General features: G+C 46.5%; 1 protein-coding gene across 3 annotated transcripts in view; it reads right to left on the reverse strand.

Moving 5' to 3' along the window:
• The window catches only part of PTPRO (protein tyrosine phosphatase receptor type O), a 698,190-nt gene that overhangs the window by 378,287 nt on the left and 294,694 nt on the right, over positions 1–25,209 (reverse strand). For all 3 annotated transcript variants that reach the window (XR_010179771.1, XM_063929453.1, XM_063929452.1), the window contains exon 12: positions 8,745–8,813. Coding sequence is in view for 2 of the 3 variants with exons in the window: in XM_063929453.1 (XP_063785523.1) it covers positions 8,745–8,813 (69 nt within the window). In the remaining variant the exon portion in view is untranslated. The remainder of the gene's footprint in view (positions 1–8,744; positions 8,814–25,209) is intronic.

A 25,209-nucleotide genomic window follows, 5' to 3' on the forward strand; every position in this document is an offset into this window, starting at 1 on the left:
TGTGTGGTGGTGTAGAGCTGCGCTTCTGTATGTCACATAGTGTATGATTAGAATGTGTCTGTCGTCCCTGAGGTCAGGTGTGTGGTGGTGTAGAGCTGCACTTCTGTATGTCACATAGTGTATGATTAGATTGTGTCTGTCGTCCCTGGGGTCAGGTGTGTGGTGGTGTAGAGCTGTGCTTCTGTATGTCACATAGTGTATGATTAGATTGTGTCTGTCGTCCCTGGGGTCAGGTGTGTGGTGGTGTAGAGCTGCGCTTCTGTATGTCACAGTGTATGATTAGATTGTGTCTGTCGTCCCTGGGGTCAGGTGTGTGGTGGTGTAGAGCTGCGCTTCTGTATGTCACATAGTGTATGATTAGATTGTGTCGTCCCTGGGGTCAGGTGTGTGGTGGTGTAGAGCTGCACTTCTGTATGTCACATAGTGTATGATTAGATTGTGTCTGTCGTCCCTGGGGTCAGGTGTGTGGTGGTGTAGAGCTGCACTTCTGTATGTCACATAGTGTATGATTAGATTGTGTCGTCCCTGGGGTCAGGTGTGTGGTGGTGTAGAGCTGCGCTTCTGTATGTCACATAGTGTATGATTAGATTGTGTCTGTCGTCCCTGGGGTCAGGTGTGTGGTGGTGTAGAGCTGCACTTCTGTATGTCACATAGTGTATGATTAGATTGTGTCTGTCGTCCCTGGGGTCAGGTGTGTGGTGGTGTAGAGCTGCGCTTCTGTATGTCACATAGTGTATGATTAGATTGTGTCGTCCCTGGGGTCAGGTGTGTGGTGGTGTAGAGCTGCACTTCTGTATGTCACATAGTGTATGATTAGATTGTGTCGTCCCTGGGGTCAGGTGTGTGGTGGTGTAGAGCTGTGCTTCTGTATGTCACATAGTGTATGATTAGATTGTGTCGTCCCTGGGGTCAGGTGTGTGGTGGTGTAGAGCTGCGCTTCTGTATGTCACATAGTGTATGATTAGATTGTGTCGTCCCTGGGGTCAGGTGTGTGGTGGTGTAGAGCTGTGCTTCTGTATGTCACATAGTGTATGATTAGATTGTGTCGTCCCTGGGGTCAGGTGTGTGGTGGTGTAGAGCTGCGCTTCTGTATGTCACATAGTGTATGATTAGATTGTGTCTGTCGTCCCTGGGGTCAGGTGTGTGGTGGTGTAGAGCTGCGCTTCTGTATGTCACATAGTGTATGATTAGATTGTGTCGTCCCTGGGGTCAGGTGTGTGGGGGTGTAGAGCTGCGCTTCTGTATGTCACATAGTGTATGATTAGATTGTGTCGTCCCTGGGGTCAGGTGTGTAGTGGTGTAGAGCTGCGCTTCTGTATGTCACATAGTGTATGATTAGATTGTGTCTGTCGTCCCTGGGGTCAGGTGTGTGGTGGTGTAGAGCTGCGCTTCTGTATGTCACATAGTGTATGATTAGATTGTGTCTGTCGTCCCTGGGGTCAGGTGTGTGGTGGTGTAGAGCTGCGCTTCTGTATGTCACATAGTGTATGATTAGATTGTGTCTGTCGTCCCTGGGGTCAGGTGTGTGGTGGTGTAGAGCTGCGCTTCTGTATGTCACATAGTGTATGATTAGATTGTGTCTGTCGTCCCTGGGGTCAGGTGTGTGGTGGTGTAGAGCTGTGCTTCTGTATGTCACATAGTGTATGATTAGATTGTGTCTGTCATCCCTGGGGTCAGGTGTGTGGTGGTGTAGAGCTGCGCTTCTGTATGTCACATAGTGTATGATTAGATTGTGTGTGTCGTCCCTGGGGTCAGGTGTGTGGTGGTGTAGAGCTGAGCTTCTGTATGTCACATAGTGTATGATTAGATTGTGTCTGTCGTCCCTGAGGTCAGGTGTGTGGTGGTGTAGAGCTGCACTTCTGTATGTCACATAGTGTATGATTAGATTGTGTCGTCCCTGGGGTCAGGTGTGTGGTGGTGTAGAGCTGCGCTTCTGTATGTCACATAGTGTATGATTAGATTGTGTCGTCCCTGGGGTCAGGTGTGTGGTGGTGTAGAGCTGTGCTTCTGTATGTCACATAGTGTATGATTAGATTGTGTCGTCCCTGGGGTCAGGTGTGTGGTGGTGTAGAGCTGCGCTTCTGTATGTCACATAGTGTATGATTAGATTGTGTCTGTCGTCCCTGGGGTCAGGTGTGTGGTGGTGTAGAGCTGCGCTTCTGTATGTCACAGTGTATGATTAGATTGTGTCTGTCGTCCCTGGGGTCAGGTGTGTGGTGGTGTAGAGCTGCGCTTCTGTATGTCACATAGTGTATGATTAGATTGTGTCATCCCTGGGGTCAGGTGTGTGGTGGTGTAGAGCTGCGCTTCTGTATGTCACATAGTGTATGATTAGATTGTGTGTGTCGTCCCTGGGGTCAGGTGTGTGGTGGTGTAGAGCTGCGCTTCTGTATGTCACATAGTGTATGATTAGATTGTGTCGTCCCTGGGGTCAGGTGTGTGGTGGTGTAGAGCTGCACTTCTGTATGTCACATAGTGTATGATTAGATTGTGTCGTCCCTGGGGTCAGGTGTGTGGTGGTGTAGAGCTGCTCTTCTGTATGTCACATAGTGTATGATTAGATTGTGTCGTCCCTGGGGTCAGGTGTGTGGTGGTGTAGAGCTGTGCTTCTGTATGTCACATAGTGTATGATTAGATTGTGTCTGTCGTCCCTGGGATCAGGTGTGTGGTGGTGTAGAGCTGCGCTTCTGTATGTCACATAGTGTATGATTAGATTGTGTCTGTCGTCCCTGGGGTCAGGTGTGTGGTGGTGTAGAGCTGCACTTCTGTATGTCACATAGTGTATGATTAGATTGTGTCTGTCGTCCCTGGGGTCAGGTGTGTGGTGGTGTAGAGCTGAGCTTCTGTATGTCACATAGTGTATGATTAGATTGTGTCTGTCGTCCCTGGGGTCAGGTGTGTGGTGGTGTAGAGCTGCGCTTCTGTATGTCACATAGTGTATGATTAGATTGTGTCTGTCGTCCCTGGGGTCAGGTGTGTGGTGGTGTAGAGCTGCGCTTCTGTATGTCACATAGTGTATGATTAGATTGTGTCGTCCCTGGGGTCAGGTGTGTGGTGGTGTAGAGCTGCACTTCTGTATGTCACATAGTGTATGATTAGATTGTGTCGTCCCTGGGGTCAGGTGTGTGGTGGTGTAGAGCTGCGCTTCTGTATGTCACATAGTGTATGATTAGATTGTGTCTGTCGTCCCTGGGGTCAGGTGTGTGGTGGTGTAGAGCTGCGCTTCTGTATGTCACATAGTGTATGATTAGATTGTGTCGTCCCTGGGGTCAGGTGTGTGGTGGTGTAGAGCTGCACTTCTGTATGTCACATAGTGTATGATTAGATTGTGTCTGTCGTCCCTGGGGTCAGGTGTGTGGTGGTGTAGAGCTGCACTTCTGTATGTCACATAGTGTATGATTAGATTGTGTCGTCCCTGGGGTCAGGTGTGTGGTGGTGTAGAGCTGCACTTCTGTATGTCACATAGTGTATGATTAGATTGTGTCTGTCGTCCCTGGGGTCAGGTGTGTGGTGGTGTAGAGCTGCGCTTCTGTATGTCACATAGTGTATTATTAGATTGTGTCGTCCCTGGGGTCAGGTGTGTGGTGGTGTAGAGCTGCACTTCTGTATGTCACATAGTGTATGATTAGATTGTGTCGTCCCTGGGGTCAGGTGTGTGGTGGTGTAGAGCTGCGCTTCTGTATGTCACATAGTGTATGATTAGATTGTGTCGTCCCTGGGGTCAGGTGTGTGGTGGTGTAGAGCTGCACTTCTGTATGTCACATAGTGTATGATTAGATTGTGTCTGTCGTCCCTGGGGTCAGGTGTGTGGTGGTGTAGAGCTGCGCTTCTGTATGTCACATAGTGTATGATTAGATTGTGTCTGTCGTCCCTGGGGTCAGGTGTGTGGTGGTGTAGAGCTGCGCTTCTGTATGTCACATAGTGTATGATTAGATTGTGTCGGTCGTCCCTGGGGTCAGGTGTGTGGTGGTGTAGAGCTGAGCTTCTGTATGTCACAGTGTATGATTAGATTGTGTGTGTCGTCCCTGGGGTCAGGTGTGTGGTGGTGTAGAGCTGCACTTCTGTATGTCACATAGTGTATGATTAGATTGTGTCTGTCGTCCCTGGGGTCAGGTGTGTGGTGGTGTAGAGCTGCGCTTCTGTATGTCACATAGTGTATGATTAGATTGTGTCGTCCCTGGGGTCAGGTGTGTGGTGGTGTAGAGCTGCGCTTCTGTATGTCACATAGTGTATGATTAGATTGTGTCTGTCGTCCCTGGGGTCAGGTGTGTGGTGGTGTAGAGCTGCGCTTCTGTATGTCACATAGTGTATGATTAGATTGTGTCTGTCGTCCCTGGGGTCAGGTGTGTGGTGGTGTAGAGCTGCGCTTCTGTATGTCACATAGTGTATGATTAGATTGTGTCGGTCGTCCCTGGGGTCAGGTGTGTAGTGGTGTAGAGCTGCGCTTCTGTATGTCACATAGTGTATGATTAGATTGTGTCTGACGTCCCTGGGGTCAGGTGTGTGGTGGTGTAGAGCTGCGCTTCTGTATGTCACATAGTGTATGATTAGATTGTGTCTGTCGTCCCTGGGGTCAGGTGTGTGGTGGTGTAGAGCTGCGCTTCTGTATGTCACATAGTGTACGATTAGATTGTGTCTGTCGTCCCTGGGGTCAGGTGTGTGGTGGTGTAGAGCTGCGCTTCTGTATGTCACATAGTGTATGATTAGATTGTGTCGTCCCTGGGGTCAGGTGTGTGGTAGTGTAGAGCTGCGCTTCTGTATGTCACATAGTGTATGATTAGATTGTGTCTGTCGTCCCTGGGGTCAGGTGTGTAGTGGTGTAGAGCTGCGCTTCTGTATGTCACATAGTGTATGATTAGATTGTGTCTGACGTCCCTGGGGTCAGGTGTGTGGTGGTGTAGAGCTGCGCTTCTGTATGTCACATAGTGTATGATTAGATTGTGTCTGTCGTCCCTGGGGTCAGGTGTGTGGTGGTGTAGAGCTGCGCTTCTGTATGTCACATAGTGTACGATTAGATTGTGTCTGTCGTCCCTGGGGTCAGGTGTGTGGTGGTGTAGAGCTGCGCTTCTGTATGTCACATAGTGTATGATTAGATTGTGTCTGTCGTCCCTGGGGTCAGGTGTGTGGTGGTGTAGAGCTGCGCTTCTGTATGTCACATAGTGTATGATTAGATTGTGTCGTCCCTGGGGTCAGGTGTGTGGTGGTGTAGAGCTGCGCTTCTGTATGTCACATAGTGTATGATTAGATTGTGTCGTCCCTGGGGTCAGGTGTGTGGTGGTGTAGAGCTGTGCTTCTGTATGTCACATAGTGTATGATTAGATTGTGTCTGTCGTCCCTGGGGTCAGGTGTGTGGTGGTGTAGAGCTGCGCTTCTGTATGTCACATAGTGTATGATTAGATTGTGTCGTCCCTGGGGTCAGGTGTGTGGTGGTGTAGAGCTGCGCTTCTGTATGTCACATAGTGTATGATTAGATTGTGTCTGTCGTCCCTGGGGTCAGGTGTGTGGTGGTGTAGAGCTGCGCTTCTGTATGTCACATAGTGTACGATTAGATTGTGTCTGTCGTCCCTGGGGTCAGGTGTGTGGTGGTGTAGAGCTGCGCTTCTGTATGTCACATAGTGTATGATTAGATTGTGTCGTCCCTGGGGTCAGGTGTGTGGGGGTGTAGAGCTGCGCTTCTGTATGTCACATAGTGTATGATTAGATTGTGTCGTCCCTGGGGTCAGGTGTGTGGTGGTGTAGAGCTGCGCTTCTGTATGTCACATAGTGTATGATTAGATTGTGTCTGTCGTCCCTGGGGTCAGGTGTGTGGTGGTGTAGAGCTGTGCTTCTGTATGTCACATAGTGTATGATTAGATTGTGTCGTCCCTGGGGTCAGGTGTGTGGTGGTGTAGAGCTGCGCTTCTGTATGTCACATAGTGTATGATTAGATTGTGTCGTCCCTGGGGTCAGGTGTGTGGTGGTGTAGAGCTGCGCTTCTGTATGTCACATAGTGTATGATTAGATTGTGTCGTCCCTGGGGTCAGGTGTGTGGTGGTGTAGAGCTGCGCTTCTGTATGTCACATAGTGTATGATTAGATTGTGTCTGTCGTCCCTGGGGTCAGGTGTGTGGTGGTGTAGAGCTGCGCTTCTGTATGTCACATAGTGTATGATTAGATTGTGTCTGTCGTCCCTGGGGTCAGGTGTGTGGTGGTGTAGAGCTGCGCTTCTGTATGTCACATAGTGTATGATTAGATTGTGTCGTCCCTGGGGTCAGGTGTGTGGTGGTGTAGAGCTGCGCTTCTGTATGTCACATAGTGTATGATTAGATTGTGTCGTCCCTGGGGTCAGGTGTGTGGTGGTGTAGAGCTGTGCTTCTGTATGTCACATAGTGTATGATTAGATTGTGTCTGTCGTCCCTGGGGTCAGGTGTGTGGTGGTGTAGAGCTGCGCTTCTGTATGTCACATAGTGTATGATTAGATTGTGTCGTCCCTGGGGTCAGGTGTGTGGTGGTGTAGAGCTGCGCTTCTGTATGTCACATAGTGTATGATTAGATTGTGTCGTCCCTGGGGTCAGGTGTGTGGTGGTGTAGAGCTGCGCTTCTGTATGTCACATAGTGTATGATTAGATTGTGTCGTCCCTGGGGTCAGGTGTGTGGTGGTGTAGAGCTGCGCTTCTGTATGTCACATAGTGTATGATTAGATTGTGTCCGTCGTCCCTGGGGTCAGGTGTGTGGTGGTGTAGAGCTGCGCTTCTGTATGTCACATAGTGTATGATTAGATTGTGTCTGTCGTCCCTGGGGTCAGGTGTGTGGTGGTGTAGAGCTGCGCTTCTGTATGTCACATAGTGTATGATTAGATTGTGTCTGTCGTCCCTGGGGTCAGGTGTGTGGTGGTGTAGAGCTGCGCTTCTGTATGTCACATAGTGTATGATTAGATTGTGTCTGTCGTCCCTGGGGTCAGGTGTGTGGTGGTGTAGAGCTGCGCTTCTGTATGTCACATAGTGTATGATTAGATTGTGTCCGTCGTCCCTGGGGTCAGGTGTGTGGTGGTGTAGAGTTGTGCTTCTGTTTCTCCACATAGTGTATGATAAGATTGTGTCTGTCGTCCCTGGGGTCAGGTGTGTGGTGGTGTAGAGCTGCACTTCTGTATGTCACATAGTGTATGATTAGATTGTGTCTGTCGTCCCTGGGGTCAGGTGTGTGGTGGTGTAGAGCTGCGCTTCTGTATGTCACATAGTGTATGATTAGATTGTGTCTGTCGTCCCTGGGGTCAGGTGTGTGGTGGTGTAGAGCTGTGCTTCTGTATGTCACATAGTGTATGATTAGATTGTGTCTGTCGTCCCTGGGGTCAGGTGTGTGGTGGTGTAGAGCTGCGCTTCTGTATGTCACATAGTGTATGATTAGATTGTGTCCGTCGTCCCTGGGGTCAGGTGTGTGGTGGTGTAGAGTTGTGCTTCTGTTTCTCCACATAGTGTATGATAAGATTGTGTCTGTCGTCCCTGGGGTCAGGTGTGTGGTGGTGTAGAGCTGCGCTTCTGTATGTCACATAGTGTATGATTAGATTGTGTCTGTCGTCCCTGGGGTCAGGTGTGTGGTGGTGTAGAGCTGCACTTCTGTATGTCACATAGTGTATGATTAGATTGTGTCGTCCCTGGGGTCAGGTGTGTGGTGGTGTAGAGCTGCACTTCTGTATGTCACATAGTGTATGATTAGATTGTGTCTGTCGTCCCTGGGGTCAGGTGTGTGGTGGTGTAGAGCTGCGCTTCTGTATGTCACATAGTGTATGATTAGATTGTGTCTGTCGTCCCTGGGGTCAGGTGTGTGGTGGTGTAGAGCTGCACTTCTGTATGTCACATAGTGTATGATTAGATTGTGTCTGTCGTCCCTGGGGTCAGGTGTGTGGTGGTGTAGAGCTGCGCTTCTGTATGTCACATAGTGTATGATTAGATTGTGTCGTCCCTGGGGTCAGGTGTGTGGTGGTGTAGAGCTGCGCTTCTGTATGTCACATAGTGTATGATTAGATTGTGTGTGTCGTCCCTGGGGTCAGGTGTGTGGTGGTGTAGAGCTGCGCTTCTGTTTCTCCACATAGTGTATGATTGGCAGCTGCCAGCGCTGGTTTTATCTATTACACTGACCATAAATAATTAGAATTAGTCCTGCACCAGCAATCTAAGGCACACCTGCATTTGCCCTGAGGCGCCCCCTAGGCACACAGTTTGAGAACCACTGCTCTATTCTGATGCTTCCCAGATCTAGGGGTATAGATCCAGTGGCGCACCCGGGGGGGGGGGGGGGGGGGGGGGGGGTCGGAGTTCTGAGTACCCAGAACCCCCCATCCCCCCTGTAAATCCTGCGTTTACCCCTGAGATCTGGGAAGCATCATTTTACAGATGTTTGTTGAATAGGGAGGTAGGATATAACCCCTTCAGTGAGTGTTCTGTATCGCTGATAGGAGGGGCCCTTATTCTGAGAGATCCCTAAATGCAGGGAGTGCCCGACTGTAGCCACATACATGGTACACAGTACACTAATGCTTTACATTATTCTTTTGATTACCATTCATGTAATACAAATACAATTTAGTATCTTTTTAGATTTTGTAAACTCCTGCTTCTGTATTTGTGTACAGAACCAAGCACATCAATGTGGCCGGACCATCTTTATCTATCGCAGGAGGATGACGGCATCTGCAGTTCTAGCTGGTGTCACAGAAGGAGCGTCCTGTTACAGGAGATGAGGAACCTTTCTAGATTGCACAACACTCACCAGTTGTATGGAAGTTTCCCGTCTCTCTCCAACGTGGCAAAATTGACAAACGTTCCAGCCCCACATTCTCTGTGTAAAAAAACGATTGATACATTGTTACTACAGTGATGTTTACATCTAGGTCTACAGAAATTCAAATGCTACAGGGCCACAGAATTTACGTCAAAAAAATGTGCAATTTTGCAATAACCAGACCATTTCTCACTATGGGTGCCACCACAACTCATCCATGTCATTTCTCACCAGGACTACTTCCAAGATTCATCCCGTGCTGCCTCACCGTACTGGAACTCACTACTACTCACTATCAGACTCTCCTCCAGTAATCACGCCTTCAATAAGTCATTAAGAGTCCACTGTTCATATCCTGCCCTACTCAGAAATGAATGATCTCCCACCTACTCTCTGTCAAAGTCAGAAAAATATCTCTATGCACGTTGCCATATTTGCACCGCACACTGGTCCGCGCTGCGCATGCGTACGCTCTCCCGTGAAGGCGCATACCCGCAATAGCGTGCACCCGCGGGCGCACGGTATGCGTATTTACGGTAGAGTTTATGTAGTTGTAGCGTGCGACTCATTCGTTACACATTTTCATAATTAATGTAGTTTATAGATCATGATCCCTTTAATGGTTTCTGAAAGTTTAGTTAACATAGAACGTCCCTGAACGGAGGAATCCCTCTTTGTATGGTACGGAGGGTCTAACAGGAATCATATAGCAGTGTTTGGTACCCATCGGAAGAGTATTTAATTAGCAATATTCCGGTGTTGGTTTGGAGCGTATTAATCGCTCGTGCGAATAGTTATGGACATAAGAAGTTTATGTCCATTTCTATTATTTACTCATACTCAGGTATGCGGCGGGAAACCCAGTTTCCCACCCACCTGAGCTGTTGGAAATCGTCACAGCCCACCTGTATGAATCAACCTATGACCTTTTGTTATGATGCGAAGCCGGATTCCTGTGTCCAATGGACGACAAGATTGTAGGGACCATTGGATTGCATTGTGTGTGGGGCATAAATAGGCAGGCCGACCACATCCAGCTCTCACTCTTCAACGGTTCTCATTGCTGAAAATCGGGTGCTGGATGTCCAGGCGCATGCGATCGTTTCCCCTTGTGCGTAAGTTTTCTCTCCGTAGTCATTGTCTTACTGTGAGCCAATTTCTCTCATCTCTCTCCATCTCTCTCTCTCTCCTTTCTCTTTTCTCTCATATCTCCCCTAGACTAGTATTGAATTGTATTAGATAGTATTGTATTTTGGTTAGGAAGTCTCTGTTATATTGTAGTGTATCATTTGTACTGTTATCCCCTTTTACAAGTATATTAGATATAATATAGTTAATAGGCTTTGGACCCTAAACCAGTATCTGTGTATTTTCTATAGTATTAAGTGTTCACTTGAGCGTCGGTGACGCTCAAGCAGCTTTGTAGTTAGTCAGGTTACACAAGGTTGCACTTACACCCTGTATTCACATTAAGGTATTCAGTGTATTTCATTGATAAGGTTTATATGATAAAGGTATAGCGTTGTGAGCGTCTGCGCCGCTGGTGATCTCCTCGTGGTCTCGAGCGTCCGCTACGCCATAGCGAATCATTACTCTAGTCATAGCCAACAACGTGCTGTCCTGTGATCACTGGGCCGTGAGCGAACGTGACGCTTGAGCGTCTCGCCTACGGCTGAGCGATCGTTACGCAACTAGCGTACCCTTCCGGTACTTCTTAAGTAAACAGCGTACAGTGTTCTTAGACTTCATAAAAGGTTGTTTATACGACAAAGGAATTTAGAATTGTCAATTGGGGGCCCGTCCTATCCTTCTCATATCTGCACTAGGTAGATCAGCAGACATTATCCCCCAGCAAAGGGTGGGAGGTTGTCTTCCAGTGCTGACGGGATAAGCGTCTGCTTCGCTTAGATAAAGAGTGCTGAAGGAATCCGGGAACCGGAAGTAAGAACAAAACGCTTGTGTCTTTTAAAACTGTTTATTTCTCTTCTGTCTTGCGTATACACGCACGCATACATATATCTGCATTTCTTTTTCAAATTTTGTATATCACTATTCCTGTTTGCCAATTTTTATAGTTGATAGAAAGTGCTAAAAGAGATTTGCTGTTATTTCATAGTAGAGGTAATAGTTAAAGTATAGACCAACACACGGCTTGTCTGGGAGACAAGGCAGTCAGTGTGGTGTGCGGTAGATGATCAGGGATCATTTACATTGATAAAGGTAGAAATTGTGTTACGGTGGATCTTTGTTTTGCGTACACGTGTCCCTAACAAAAGACTTGCGTACGCAATCCAAAGGCAGACGCACGCAGCGTACATTACGCAACGTAGCGTCCGGTTACGCCCACGTAGCTCAAAGTCACGAAAAAGGTGAATTAGCGCAAAGCGATAGTTAGCGCAAAGGCGATAAGTAACGCACAGCGGTAGATAACGCGACGCGGTAAATAACGCAAATCTATTTTTGGAAAAACTGAAATTTAGTTTAACAGATCCTGCTCCTAATTGGTAACACCGCTGGGCTGAAGAAAAATTTCTGCGCAGAAATAGGAGTGGAAGCAAAAGTGTACATGTGTTGAGTGAGTGTGTTTTTGTATACAAGTTATACAACTTAGAGGTTGAACCAATAGAAATCTGGTAGGACACACGTGTAAGTGACATATACGGTGGCTAAGGAGGCATCCTTGGTTGAATAATATTTGAGCAAGTAGAGTATAGCGGACCACAAGGTAACAAGACCAGGAGGTCACAAGGTAACAAGACCAGGAGGTCATAAGGTACAAGTAGGTCCGCTATATAAACATACAAGAGGCACAACCCCGGGGGTTGGTGCAGAACCCATATAGGCCATAAGCTCTTGCTGAAGGAATCGCGGCCGGAAACATCGATTCCATTGATCTCTCAGTACATAACAGGTAGTGCTTATGTACTGAACGATTGTACCGCACGTAATTGTGTGCAGTAGTTAGTAATCTGACCTAATACCATTAGAGTAAAGTGGTCACAAACGCTATTTGTACATTCTGACGTGATTTGTGTAATTTTTTATTTTTAAGGGAAGTTCGCTGGTCACTCAGGAACTATCTAACAACCCCACCTTTACTGGAAAGAGTAAGTGTCCTGCGGGTAACCCTCATATGTTCCAGTAAACCGAAGGTTCTTTTGGTAGGGCCCTGTATCGAGTACGCCAGCACCACGTCGGTGTGATCAGGTCGTATTGGTCGAGGTGGGCGAGTGAGTGGGGTACTCGGTAAACCGCCACCGCCGGCCTATTGTGAATAATTTGGTTTGCTGTAAGGGTTCGCTGAAGACCTTGATTTAAAGATCTAAGGAGTAGTAAGCAACACCTGCAGATTATGGGGGCCAATTGTTCAGGTAGGGGGCGATCAACCTCGGTTCGGGTTGATTCAGAGAACCGGCCAGTCGGGTCGGCAAGATACATCATGTGTGAAAAATACGGAAGTCACACAGAGGTTTTATGTGATGAATGGGAGAGAATGACTGTACAAGACAGGGACAAATTCCCAAGAATAGGTAGCTTCAGTCCAGAAGTGTTACAAAATTTAAGGAGGAGGATATGTCTCATAAAATCAACAAAGAGACGAATTCAGCATCATGATTATTTACAGTTATGGCATCAGGAAGGTGAGATACAGAGAGGTTTGGCTCTGGCGGCGGGATCTGGGGCAGTAAGGAAACTGATAGCCACAGCCCCGCCGCCACCATATATAGCAGGAGAGAAGTTGATTGCGGAGAGAAACGCACTGGGTTGTAAAACACAAACACTTAGTAACCCTGTAAATGTAAATGATGGTAACCAAGTAACTCATGCAATTATTAACCCGTGCAAGTTGTACCCTGTTTTGAACTTTCCTCAGGAATGTGATCAAGAAGACGATTCAGCAACAATTTCAGCTCTCTCTCTTGCGGCCACCATAGCAGAGACCACAGTAGGCACAGCAACACCCACGAGATTAGCAAAAGCCCCTAGCGGAGGGATAGGTGAGGTCGTGTCAACGGGTAAGTACGGCACCATGCACTACACTGAAACAATTGTACCACAAGTTGTAGAATCAACGCAGAATGAGGCTGTTAGAATTGCTCCTGTAAGGGTAATAGCAGTTCCCAATGGAAAAACAGATGTGTCTGGAGCCACTCCCATAAGGAACATTGCCATGTACACTCCATTTTCCCGAATGGAATTAAGAACAATAGTGTCCGAATTCCCTGACCCCAGGAAAGATTTAGTTGCTAGCCAAAAATACATCAGGGATCTAGGTAACACGGTAGAACCCAACAACAAGGATTGGCAGGTACTGCTAAGAGCTTGTTTACCTTCCAATGTTGACGCAACTCAATTCTTAGTTGACTGTGCATTGGATAAAGATGTACCGCTTACAGACGTGTACAACAAGGATAATGTAAAAAGGATAAATTTACAGCTAAAGGAGTATTTCCCAGCCGTTGTTAAATGGAACAAGATATTCTCCATTAGACAAAAAGAGTCCGAAACGGCAGTAGAATATTTTCACCGGGCACTAGTAGAAATGGCAAAGTACACTGGTATAGAAGACATTAAGACCAACCCAAACCACCGAGAAGTAGCAGTATCCGTACTGATGGATGGTTTAAAGGAAACATTAAAGACTAGGGTCCAGACCACGCAGCCATGTTGGCGAGGTCTGTCGGTGTCCACATTGAGAGAGGCTGCTATTGATCACGACAGAAACATCACTAGGCACAGGGAGTCGCAAAGTGATAAGTTGATGTCAGTAAGTATACAGGCGCTGACCACAAGGCAGCCTGCGTATGTACCACCGAATCCTGTGGGTAAGGCAAGTGTAATAACATGTTTTTCTTGTAACAGACCGGGACACTATGCACGAGACTGTAGAACAAAAAGTGTACAAAGATCTTTTCAACCCCCTAGACAACGACATGACACACGACATTGGGAGCAGGGTCCACAGAGGCGGAGTTTTGAGCCACATACAGGGGAAACAAAAAGATATCCCCCGAACAGAGACTGGCATGCCTCTGATAGTTCCCAACTAACTCCCTCACAAGTAGTTGCTGCCAGCGGGATTCAGGGAGGTCAGCATACCCAATAGGGGTGTGGCCATACCTGTAATCTGCAGCCAGTTAAATTGATTGCCAGTCTTGGAAGTGAACCAGAGATTGCAATCAATGTAGCTGGAAAAACTTTAAACTTTCTCGTAGACACAGGGGCGGCCAAGTCAGTGATAAATTCGACAGTGGGCATGAGAACCACTGGTAGGACAGTTCCAGCCATGGGAGTAACAGGAGTAGTCCAGCACTACCCTGTTAGCAAACCAGCCGAGATTACAATAGGGCCTTTGCATACCAAGCATTCCTTTTTGCTGGCTGCATCTGCACCAACCAATCTCCTGGGTAGAGACCTACTATGTAAAATGGGGTGCGTCATTTATTGTACTCCTGAAGGTGTATTCTTGGACATTCCTGAGAATCACGCTCAGGAAGTGCGAGACATGTTAGACTCCCCATCAAAATTAATGTCACATACCATTATGACAAATAGGAATCCATCCCAAGTAGAAGAGATGACATCTCAGATACCAGAGTCACTTTGGACAAAAGATGGACAGGACACTGGATTAATGGCAAACGTAGCTCCAGTAGTTGTACAAGTAAAAGATGGTAGGATAGCTCCAAAAATCCCACAGTATCCTCTGAAGCCAGAGGTGGAGTTAGGAGTTTTCCCAGTAATAGAGCGCTTGCTACAACAGGGCATTCTAGTAAGAACGTCCAGCACAGCAAATAGTCCCATCTTCCCTGTTAAAAAGAGTGGGGGGAGGGGTTACAGGCTAGTGCAGGATTTAAGGGGGATTAACAAAATAGTGGAGAGTCAGTTCCCCGTAGTGCCTAATCCAGCTGTCATCCTAATGCAAATTCCTCCCACTGCCAAATTTTTCACTGTTATTGACCTCTGCTCCGCTTTCTTTTCGGTACCTCTGCACCCTGACAGCCAATATTTGTTTGCATTCACATACAGAGGAGTCCAATACACGTGGACTCGGTTACCCCAAGGTTTCATAGATAGTCCAAGTATATTTTCTCAGGCTTTGCATGATTGTTTACAGTCTTTCCAACCGGAGAGTGGATCAGTGTTGATACAGTACGTGGATGATCTACTACTGTGTTCTGATTCATTGGAGGCATCCCTGAAGGATACGAAACAGCTCCTGTTTCATCTTTCAGACACAGGACACAAGGTTTCCAAAGACAAGTTGCAATTATGCCAAACTAAGGTAAAATATTTGGGACACTGTCTAACACAAGGACTGAGACACCTGACCGCTGATAGAATCCAAGCCATTAGAGACATGACACTGCCACAAACCCAGCAACAGATCAGGACGTTTTTAGGAATGTGTGGGTATTGCCGTAATTGGATCCCAGGGTTTTCCATATTGGCGTTACCTTTGCAGGAAATGGTCTCTTCAAACAAACCTGATCGGATTTCGCATACAGACGAATCCGAAACAGCATTTGAGAGACTTAAACAGTGCCTAACGCAGGCGCCAGCACTAGGTATGCCAGATTATGGGAAACCCTTTGAACTATACGGAACAGAAAGTGCTGGGTGCGCAGCAGGTGTACTAACCCAAAAACACGGTGACGCCAGCAGGCCAGTCGCATACTACAGCGCTCAGCTAGACACAGTAGCGCGATCCCTCCCCACATGCTTGCGTAGCGTTGCGGCGATAGCATTGCTAGTGACAAAAAGCGAAGATGTCGTGCTAGGCCACAACCTCACAATCCATACACCGCATGCGGTATCTGCCTTATTGAATTCTGCCCAAACCAGACACGTCTCGTCTGCAAGGTTTACAAGATGGGAATTGGCATTAATGGCCCCAGTAAACATCACCATAAGGAGATGCAGCGCATTAAATCCTGCAACATTTCTCCCAGGTGTGCCTGGTCAGACACAAAGGGTGGAAGGTGAGAGTGATGGGGAAGGAGGATTTAATGCAAAGGAAGATACAGTACACATGATTGTATGGAATATTTGACCCAAAATTTTACCGCAAGGCCTGACATCAGTGACAATCCACTGGAAGATGCAGAACTCACGTTCTACACTGACGGTAGTTGTCATAGACAGTCAGACTCGGGAGACCTGTGTACTGGATACGCAGTCGTAGATGACCAAGACACCATAGAAGCGGAACCGCTAGGCCCACCTCACTCAGCCCAAGTTGCTGAACTGGTCGCCCTAACCAGAGCATGTGAATTGGCTAAGGGTAAGTCAGCCAATATCTACACCGATTCTAGATACGCCTTCGGGGTAGTACATGATTTCGGAGCCCTATGGCGCCTCAGAAATTTCATGACGGCAGCTGGTACACCGATAGCGCATGCAGCTTATATAAAAAGGCTTCTAACAGCGATACAGGAACCCGACAGAGTGGCTGTTATCAAATGTAAAGCACATACATATAGTCAAGACCCAGTATCCCTTGGTAACAGCCGAGCAGACGAAGCCGCAAAGCTTGCAGCTGCTACCCCCATACAGACAGACACCACACAACTGATGGTATTTAATACCATCAACACACAGAAGTTGTGTGAGATGCAGAATTTGTGTTCCACACAGGAAAGAGCAGTCTGGAAGGCAAAGGGATATGGCCAGGAGTCCTCAGGGCTCTGGACGGATGGACATGGTAAACCAGTGGCCCCCAGGGCATACCTTCCATGTCTGGCTGAAGCAGCTCACGGGCTGACTCATCTAGGCAAGGAGGGGATGTGCAAATTGGTAAGAGCATACTGGTGCGCCCCAGGATTCTCCTCTCATGCGAGTAAAAGAGCAATGTCATGCCTTACCTGTCTGAGAAAGAATATTGGAAAGGCAATACCTACAGAACCATCCCATATCCCACCTGCCGGCGGCCCTTTCCAGGTAATACAAATTGACTTCATTCAATTACCCCCATGTCGAAATTTGAAATATGTACTTGTCTGTATAGATGTTTTCTCGAATTGGGTCGAAGCATTTCCAGCAGCTACAAATACCGCTATGTTTACAGCTAAGAAAATTGTGCAGGAATTTGTATGTAGATATGGTATCCCTAGAATCATTGAAAGTGATAGGGGTACCCATTTAACAGGTGATGTCTTTCAAGGAATGTGTAAGTTGATGGGTATTGATAGCAAGCTGCACACTCCGTACCGTCCACAGGCGAGCGCGAAGGTCGAAAGAGTGAACAGCACTATTAAAAATAAATTGAGTAAAGTAATGGCAGAGACAGGATTGACGTGGCCAGAAGCTTTACCCATTGTTTTGTATAGCATCAGAACCACTCCCAGGTCCCCTCTTAATCTGTCTCCTTTTGAAATTCTGTTTGGTCGACAACCGCATGTCATGATTAACCCTCAGGATGATTTGAAATGTAACAATGAAGTAACTGTAAAATACTTGATTAACATGAGTAAGCAGTTGAGGAATCAAAATGATAATCTGAAGTTGGTGATTCCTGATTTACCAGATAGTAATTGTCATGACATTGAACCTGGGGATTATGTAATGATACGAAATTTTCTACGCTCAGGTTGTCTTATTGATAGATGGGAAGGACCATACCAGGTCTTATTGACTAGCACCACAGCATTGAAGGTTGCTGAGAGAGAGACTTGGGTCCATTCATCCCACTGCAAGAAGGTTGCTGACCCAGAAAAGTCCCGTGATAAGGAACAGACGGTAGAGGTTGTATCACTGGAGTGTCTGTTCCAGGAGGACTGAGGCGGCACCTGAGCCTTGAAGACCGAAAGCAGTTGTCGACTCCCCTCTCCCTTTTATTGTTTTTTTCCACTTCCCATCCCCTCTCCCTTGAAATTTCTTTTTCCCCCTTCTCATTCTTCTCTATTTTTCTCCTCAAAGATGGACTTGCCCCAAGAGACTGTGATCCGGATTTTGATGTTAACCATGATGTTGACCAGAGCAGTCTGTTCCGGCGAGAGTACCATAGAGGTCGAGAGAGGTTCTGGAATGGGTTCCGATTATGATGATGGAGGCGTAGTTTTCCAAGATCAACCTAACCAACAAGCAAAGGCGAGTATCAGAAAACGATCCGATAGAAGAAATTGTGATGGATTGTTAGCTGAAGAAAACTGTATCTGTAGGCTCTGTGACAATTTGATTGAAGATGGATGCATAAAGAAATGCCAATCCAGTTTTAATATCCATATGGACCGGCATCCATTGAGTGACTATCACTCCTTAGTGGGTAACGTATTAAACCAAACAGATTGTTGGGTATGCTCTCAAGTACCTCAGGGTCACAGCAAATCAGGGCTAGTACCATTTCCTTTAACGTTAGGGGAGGTACTTGAGCTAAGTGGTGGGAGACCGGTGGACCGGAGGTTTAACATCTCCAGCCCTCCTAGTTTGAAGCTCCACCAATACCATGTGGATAGGTCCCTCTTATGTTTTAATATCTCCAATCCCCGTAAGCCGGGAAATTGGGAAGTGTCATGGAGCAACCTTACCATGACCTTCTCACACAGAGCAGATAGAATGCCTACAGATACAGAGCTTGTACGCCACATAGCCAGTAGAGGAAAATCTTTCCGGTATCGATATACCTTAGGAAATAGGATTACTAGAGTTGGAGAGGTATCACCAGGATACTGTGCACATATCGTACAAACTGATACGTGCATTAAGCAGATGGAAGAATTAGGGTCAGGAGAGTTCACCTGGAAGGTGTGTAACATGGTAATGTCCTTCTCCGTCCCATATGTTCTCCCCGATGATGCATATTTCATATGCGGGAGAAAGGCGTACAAGTGGCTTGCCCCAAACTCTGAAGGATTGTGTTATATTGGAAAAGTATTGCCTGAAGTGATGACTGTTACACATGACAAAATGAAGGATATACACCGTGGTGCCCAAGCTCCTTATACTCACACTCATTACGAGCACCGAGTTAAAAGACAACTGTCAGAAAGGTTAGAGCATCCGGCCTCTGATCTTATTCATGAATCCACCGGGATTCAGGTTCTGGTAGCGTTAGATTTCACTCGCACCGCTCGAGGAGTGATGAATTATAGATACATTTCCGCACTCGCCAATTTGTTAGATAATATCACTGAAATGTATGATGACACGTTTAGATACACTGGAAGAGAACTTCAAGCCTACAAAACAGAACTAGTTCAGCATAGGATGGTTCTTAATTATCTTACAGCAGTAACAGGCGGATATTGTGTTACATTGGCAACACAGTACGGCATAAAGTGTTGCACGTATATCACAAATAGCACCGAGGATCCGGTAGAGGTCATAGACCAAAAGATGGACGATATTCTGCAATTAAAGTGGGAATTTCGTCGAAAACACAATCTCACCCTTGCTGCTGTAGGTAATGAGCTGACTGGTTGGGTGTCATGGTTGAACCCGCGAAATTGGTTCTCCGGTTTAGGAGACTGGGCTCAAGGAGTCATAATGGATGTTGGAAAGTTTCTACTATGTATATTGGGTGTCGTTATATCGTTTGGATTGATATTTAGATGCGGGCAGGCTTTAATAAGGTGCAAACAAAGTACAAAAGTGATGAGCTTGAGGAGTGAGGAAACCATAATTAACCTGGATTTGATTTATGACCCAATGATAGAAACCAGGATGTGATGAAAATGCGATTATACGGTCCGTTTCTTTCACCTGTTTTTCTGCTTTTCTCCAAGATACAACGACCCCCTTGGACGAGGAAGTTGACGAGACGCCATACAGACAACAGACAAGCACCAAAGATGAAGTTTTGACAACCTATGATATGGACACTTGATGAACTTTGCCATGGATCCCCAGTTTCCCTAGTATTTTTAAATTCACGCTAGCCCAACATTTTTTTTGTAAATCTGATGGCACTGACAAAGCTTGTTGCTCATGCCTAAGGAGCAAAACAGCGCAAAGAAGACGACTTTCAACTGATACCGAACAAAACTTCGACGACAGATGTACATTTACCTGACATAGAATATCATTGCATTTTCCATAAATGTTCTTCATCTTCATCTCTACAACCCTCAGGTAATAACACACATAGTATAGGGAATACAGGCACAGATATCAACAATCACATATTCCCCCATTCATGTATCATCAACTAAAATGTGCTCCCCATTTTGTTCAAAAAATCCGAAAAGAGCTCGGTAAAGTTTGACAGCCCATCCACAGACCTGTACCACAGGATAAGAAGGAATTCAAATGTATACTTCGCAATACTTCGAAGCTTGATTTACCACACGTACGGCACGATGATACATGACCCTCCAAACATGGACTCATACACACATGCTTCTGCTTTCTCACTAGGTCATACCCTCTTCACACCTACTCCACTCTTCTCCCCTACCCAACCATGGAAATGAATTAACCCCTGACATATATTTTTCTCCTTTTGAAATGTTTTAGAAGGTGGCAGTTATTATTGACTGCCAAAGGGTGGACTGTCAAAGTCAGAAAAATATCTCTATGCACGTTGCCATATTTGCACCGCACACTGGTCCGCGCTGCGCATGCGTACGCTCTCCCGTGAAGGCGCATACCCGCAATAGCGTGCACCCGCGGGCGCACGGTATGCGTATTTACGGTAGAGTTTATGTAGTCGTAGCGTGCGACTCATTCGTTACACATTTTCATAATTAATGTAGTTTATAGATCATGATCCCTTTAATGGTTTCTGAAAGTTTAGTTAACATAGAACGTCCCTGAACGGAGGAATCCCTCTTTGTATGGTACGAAGGGTCTAACAGGAATCATATAGCAGTGTTTGGTACCCATCGGAAGAGTATTTAATTAGCAATATTCCGGTGTTGGTTTGGAGCGTATTAATCGCTCGTGCGAATAGTTATGGACATAAGAAGTTTATGTCCATTTCTATTATTTACTCATACTCAGGTATGCGGCGGGAAACCCAGTTTCCCACCCACCTGAGCTGTTGGAAATCGTCACAGCCCACCTGTATGAATCAACCTATGACCTTTTGTTATGATGCGAAGCCGGATTCCTGTGTCCAATGGACGACAAGATTGTAGGGACCATTGGATTGCATTGTGTGTGGGGCATAAATAGGCAGGCCGACCACATCCAGCTCTCACTCTTCAACGGTTCTCATTGCTGAAAATCGGGTGCTGGATGTCCAGGCGCATGCGATCGTTTCCCCTTGTGCGTAAGTTTTCTCTCCGTAGTCATTGTCTTACTGTGAGCCAATTTCTCTCATCTCTCTCCATCTCTCTCTCTCTCCTTTCTCTTTTCTCTCATATCTCCCCTAGACTAGTATTGAATTGTATTAGATAGTATTGTATTTTGGTTAGGAAGTCTCTGTTATATTGTAGTGTATCATTTGTACTGTTATCCCCTTTTACAAGTATATTAGATATAATACAGTTAATAGGCTTTGGACCCTAAACCAGTATCTGTGTATTTTCTATAGTATTAAGTGTTCACTTGAGCGTCGGTGACGCTCAAGCAGCTTTGTAGTTAGTCAGGTTACACAAGGTTGCACTTACACCCTGTATTCACATTAAGGTATTCAGTGTATTTCATTGATAAGGTTTATATGATAAAGGTATAGCGTTGTGAGCGTCTGCGCCGCTGGTGATCTCCTCGTGGTCTCGAGCGTCCGCTACGCCATAGCGAATCATTACTCTAGTCATAGCCAACAACGTGCTGTCCTGTGATCACTGGGCCGTGAGCGAACGTGACGCTTGAGCGTCTCGCCTACGGCTGAGCGATCGTTACGCAACTAGCGTACCCTTCCGGTACTTCTTAAGTAAACAGCGTACAGTGTACTTAGACTTCATAAAAGGTTGTTTATACGACAAAGGAATTTAGAATTGTCATCTCATTCCCAGTTCACACTTCGTTTAGGCTGTAAGTCGTCATGGCAGGGGTGCATAAAGAGTGGAGGAGGCCCGTGTGCAGTCTCTATCTGGGCACCCCCTCTCTAGCCGGGAGAGCAATAGACAGGGCCTCATAGTGACCCTAGTTCCCAATCACTGTCCCAGAGTCTAGTGTGCATGCAGTGATGGCGCTTGTGTTTAGTGTGCATGCAGCGCAGTGCATGTAGTGATGGGAAATTGCGCAGTGATTTTCCTATGGAGCATGCGCAAAACTCCTGGAAAATGGCCACGCATTTTCCCAGTGGTTTCTTTAGCGCTGCTCCTGCCAACGGGGAACTCCGGAGGATAAGTGTTGAACAAAAAATGGGTGCATGGTGTGCGGTGTGGGCCCCCCAGGAAGCCGAGGGCCCGTGTGCACAGCACACACTGCTCCCATGTCTCATGAACTGGGCCATGCCGTCTTGTTCTCTACACCTACCACTATCTCCTCTTCTTCTGGCTCTCACCCCCCACCAGCCACTCTGATCCTGTGTGTCCTCCCACTTGTTGAGTACAGGCTCAGTGAATTTTGATTAGTTCCCACTCCACCACCAAGAAAACGTCCATTACTTGCTATTACTAGCCATAATGCTTTTTGGTTTTGTTATACTTATCCTATACATTGATTTTCTATAGATCTGTTAATCCTTGTACAGCACTGCCGGCCACGGCTATGTAATATCAATGTCACTAAGTGATGCTACATAAAAGTGTGCGGTGGGATGCATGGCACAGCTCAGTCAAAGTCTGGCACATCAAACGGGGCTATTTGGTGCAATTTCATGGTAAGTGTAGGTAGACACCTCTGTACCCACATTGGATTGAGATCTGGAGAATTTGGAGACCAAGGCAACACCTTTATCTCTTCATCATGCTCCTCAAACTATTCCCAAACAATCACTGTACTCTGCTGAAAGAAGCCGCTTACATCAGAGAACACCTGCACTGAAATTATGCACCAGGGCTGCAACAATGTTTGGGTGGGTTGCACACATCAAATTAAAATCCAGATGAATGACTGGATCCAGGGCCTCCGCCAGCGTGTAGAGTGACTGTTATAAATGAAGAGTAAATAATGTGCTGGTCAGATGCCAGGTGACAGGGTGGATAGGGTTATCTAATAAACAGGACAGTATACTGAGAACATTTGGTAAACATTCCTGAAGAGATGTTTTTTTAAAGCTTTGAAGGTTGAAGGTCGATCTGATTGTCCACAGTGATGAGATATTACAACAGACTGAGACTTTATGAGTAATGACACTGGAGGGACAGCAGGTGGAGCTGTTTATGTGTTAGTCCGTGATATAGTAACGTACTTGTTTGCTATAGGAAGGAGTAGAAGGAGCAGTAATGGCTGTTCATATACGTATCTGTCTTGTCAGCATGCTACTTTGTATTAGGATCTATACAGATTCATTTTATAAATAAGTTATACCACAAAGAAGCTTTGCAGTGTGTGCCTACTGATTGAGTATGTAACAGAGGAGATCCTATCTGCTGACACACAGCAGGTGCAGCAAGTAAAAGCTAAAGATACTGGGCTGATCCTGGTCTTTTGGGTCCACGGACCACACGGCCAAGGCAAAAAGGGAAGATGCAACTTACAGTATTCTCTATTACATCAGAATACATTTATTGGCCAGGTGTAGTTCCGCACACCTAGAATTTGTCTCCGGTCAACTGCACGCCACAGGAATTTACACAAATACACCAAAAATTCCACATTCTCTAAAATACAATCAAATACAAAAAATAACAACAACAAAAATAAAAAAAACAGGCATGGTGATATGCAATATAGTATTGTAACATGTACACCCTGGTTATATAAAGGCCACACCCCTTAATTCCATAGTGATACTGCAGATTTTTATTGAGCAGTGAAGCAATCCTTGGTTTTCTTGCAGCGGCCAGCACCTAACCCTTGCTTGGTAAAAAACCATATGCACAACTCTCTGGTTATGGCCAACAATACGGTTCTCTTATGTACAGTTGCTGCCCAGTAACGCCATGTCACAGATAGAAAGAAATGACTGAGACGCTCAGAGAAACACAAGGATGCTAATGCCAGCCGCAGCGTAGGTGCACTACTATCCGCATATGAATCAGGCGCTATGTGTTTATAATAGGGATTATATATATATATATATATATATACATAGCTCAAAAAAATAAAGGGAACACTAAAATAACACATCCTAGATCTGAATGAATGAAATATTCTTATTAAATACCTTGTTTTTTACATAGTTGAATGTGCTGACAACAAAATCATCAATGGAAATCAAATTTATTAACCCATGGAGGTCTGGATTTGCAGTCACACTCAAAATTAAAGTGGAAAAACACACTACAGGCTGATCCAACTTTGATGTAATGTCCTTAAAACAAGTCAAAATGAGGCTCAGTAGTGTGTGTGGCCTCCACGTGCCTGTATGACCTCCCTACAACCCACACAAGTGGCTCAGGTAGTGCAGCTCATCCAGGATGGCACATCAATGCGAGCTGTGGCAAGAAGGTTTGCTGTGTCTGTCAGCGTAGTGTCCAGAGCATGGAGGCGCTACCAGGAGACAGGCCAGTACATCAGGAGACGTGGAGGAGGCCGTAGGAGGGCAACAACCCAGCAGCAGGACCGCTACCTCCGCCTTTGTGCAAGGAGGAACAGGAGGAGCACTGCCAGAGCCCTGCAAAAATGACCTCCAGCAAGCCACAAATGTGCATGTGTCTACTCAAACGATCAGAAACAGACTCCATGAGGGTGGTATGAGGGCCCGACATCCACAGGTGGGGGTTGTGCTTACAGCCCAACACCGTGCAGGACGTTTGGCATTTGCCAGAGAACACCAAGATTGGAAAATTCGCCACTGGCGCCCTGTGCTCTTCACAGATGAAAGCAGGTTCTCACTGAGCACATGTGACAGATGTGACAGAGTCTGGAGATGCAAAGGAGAACGTTCTGCTGCCTGCAACATCCTCCAGCATGACCGGTATGGCAGTGGGTCAGTAATAGTGTGAGGTGGCATTACTTTGGGGGGCTGCACAGCCCTCCATGTGCTCGCCAGAGGTAACCTGACTGCCATTAGGTACCGAGATGAGATCCTCAGACCCCTTGTGAGACCATATGCTGGTGCGGTTGGCCCTGGGTTCCTCCTAATGCAAGACAATGCTAGACCTCATGTGGCAGGAGTGTGTCAGCAGTTCCTGCAAGACGAAGGCATTGATGCTATGGACTGGCCCGCCCATTCCCCAGACCTGAATCCAACTGAGCACATCTGGGACATCATGTCTCGCTCCATCAAGCCACGTTGTACCACAGACTGTCCAGGAGTTGGCGGATGCTTTAGTCCAGGTCTGGGAGGAGATCCCTCAGGAGACCATCCACCACCTCATCAGGAGCATGCCCAGGCGTTGTAGGGAGGTCATACAGGCACATGGAGGCCACACACACTACTGAGTCTCATTTTTACTTGTTTTAAGGACATTACATCAAAGTTGGATCAGCCTGTAGTGTGTTTTTCCACTTTAATTTT

This window comes from Pseudophryne corroboree, chromosome 6 (genome assembly GCF_028390025.1).
Source record: "Pseudophryne corroboree isolate aPseCor3 chromosome 6, aPseCor3.hap2, whole genome shotgun sequence".
Lineage (NCBI taxonomy): Eukaryota > Metazoa > Chordata > Amphibia > Anura > Myobatrachidae > Pseudophryne > Pseudophryne corroboree.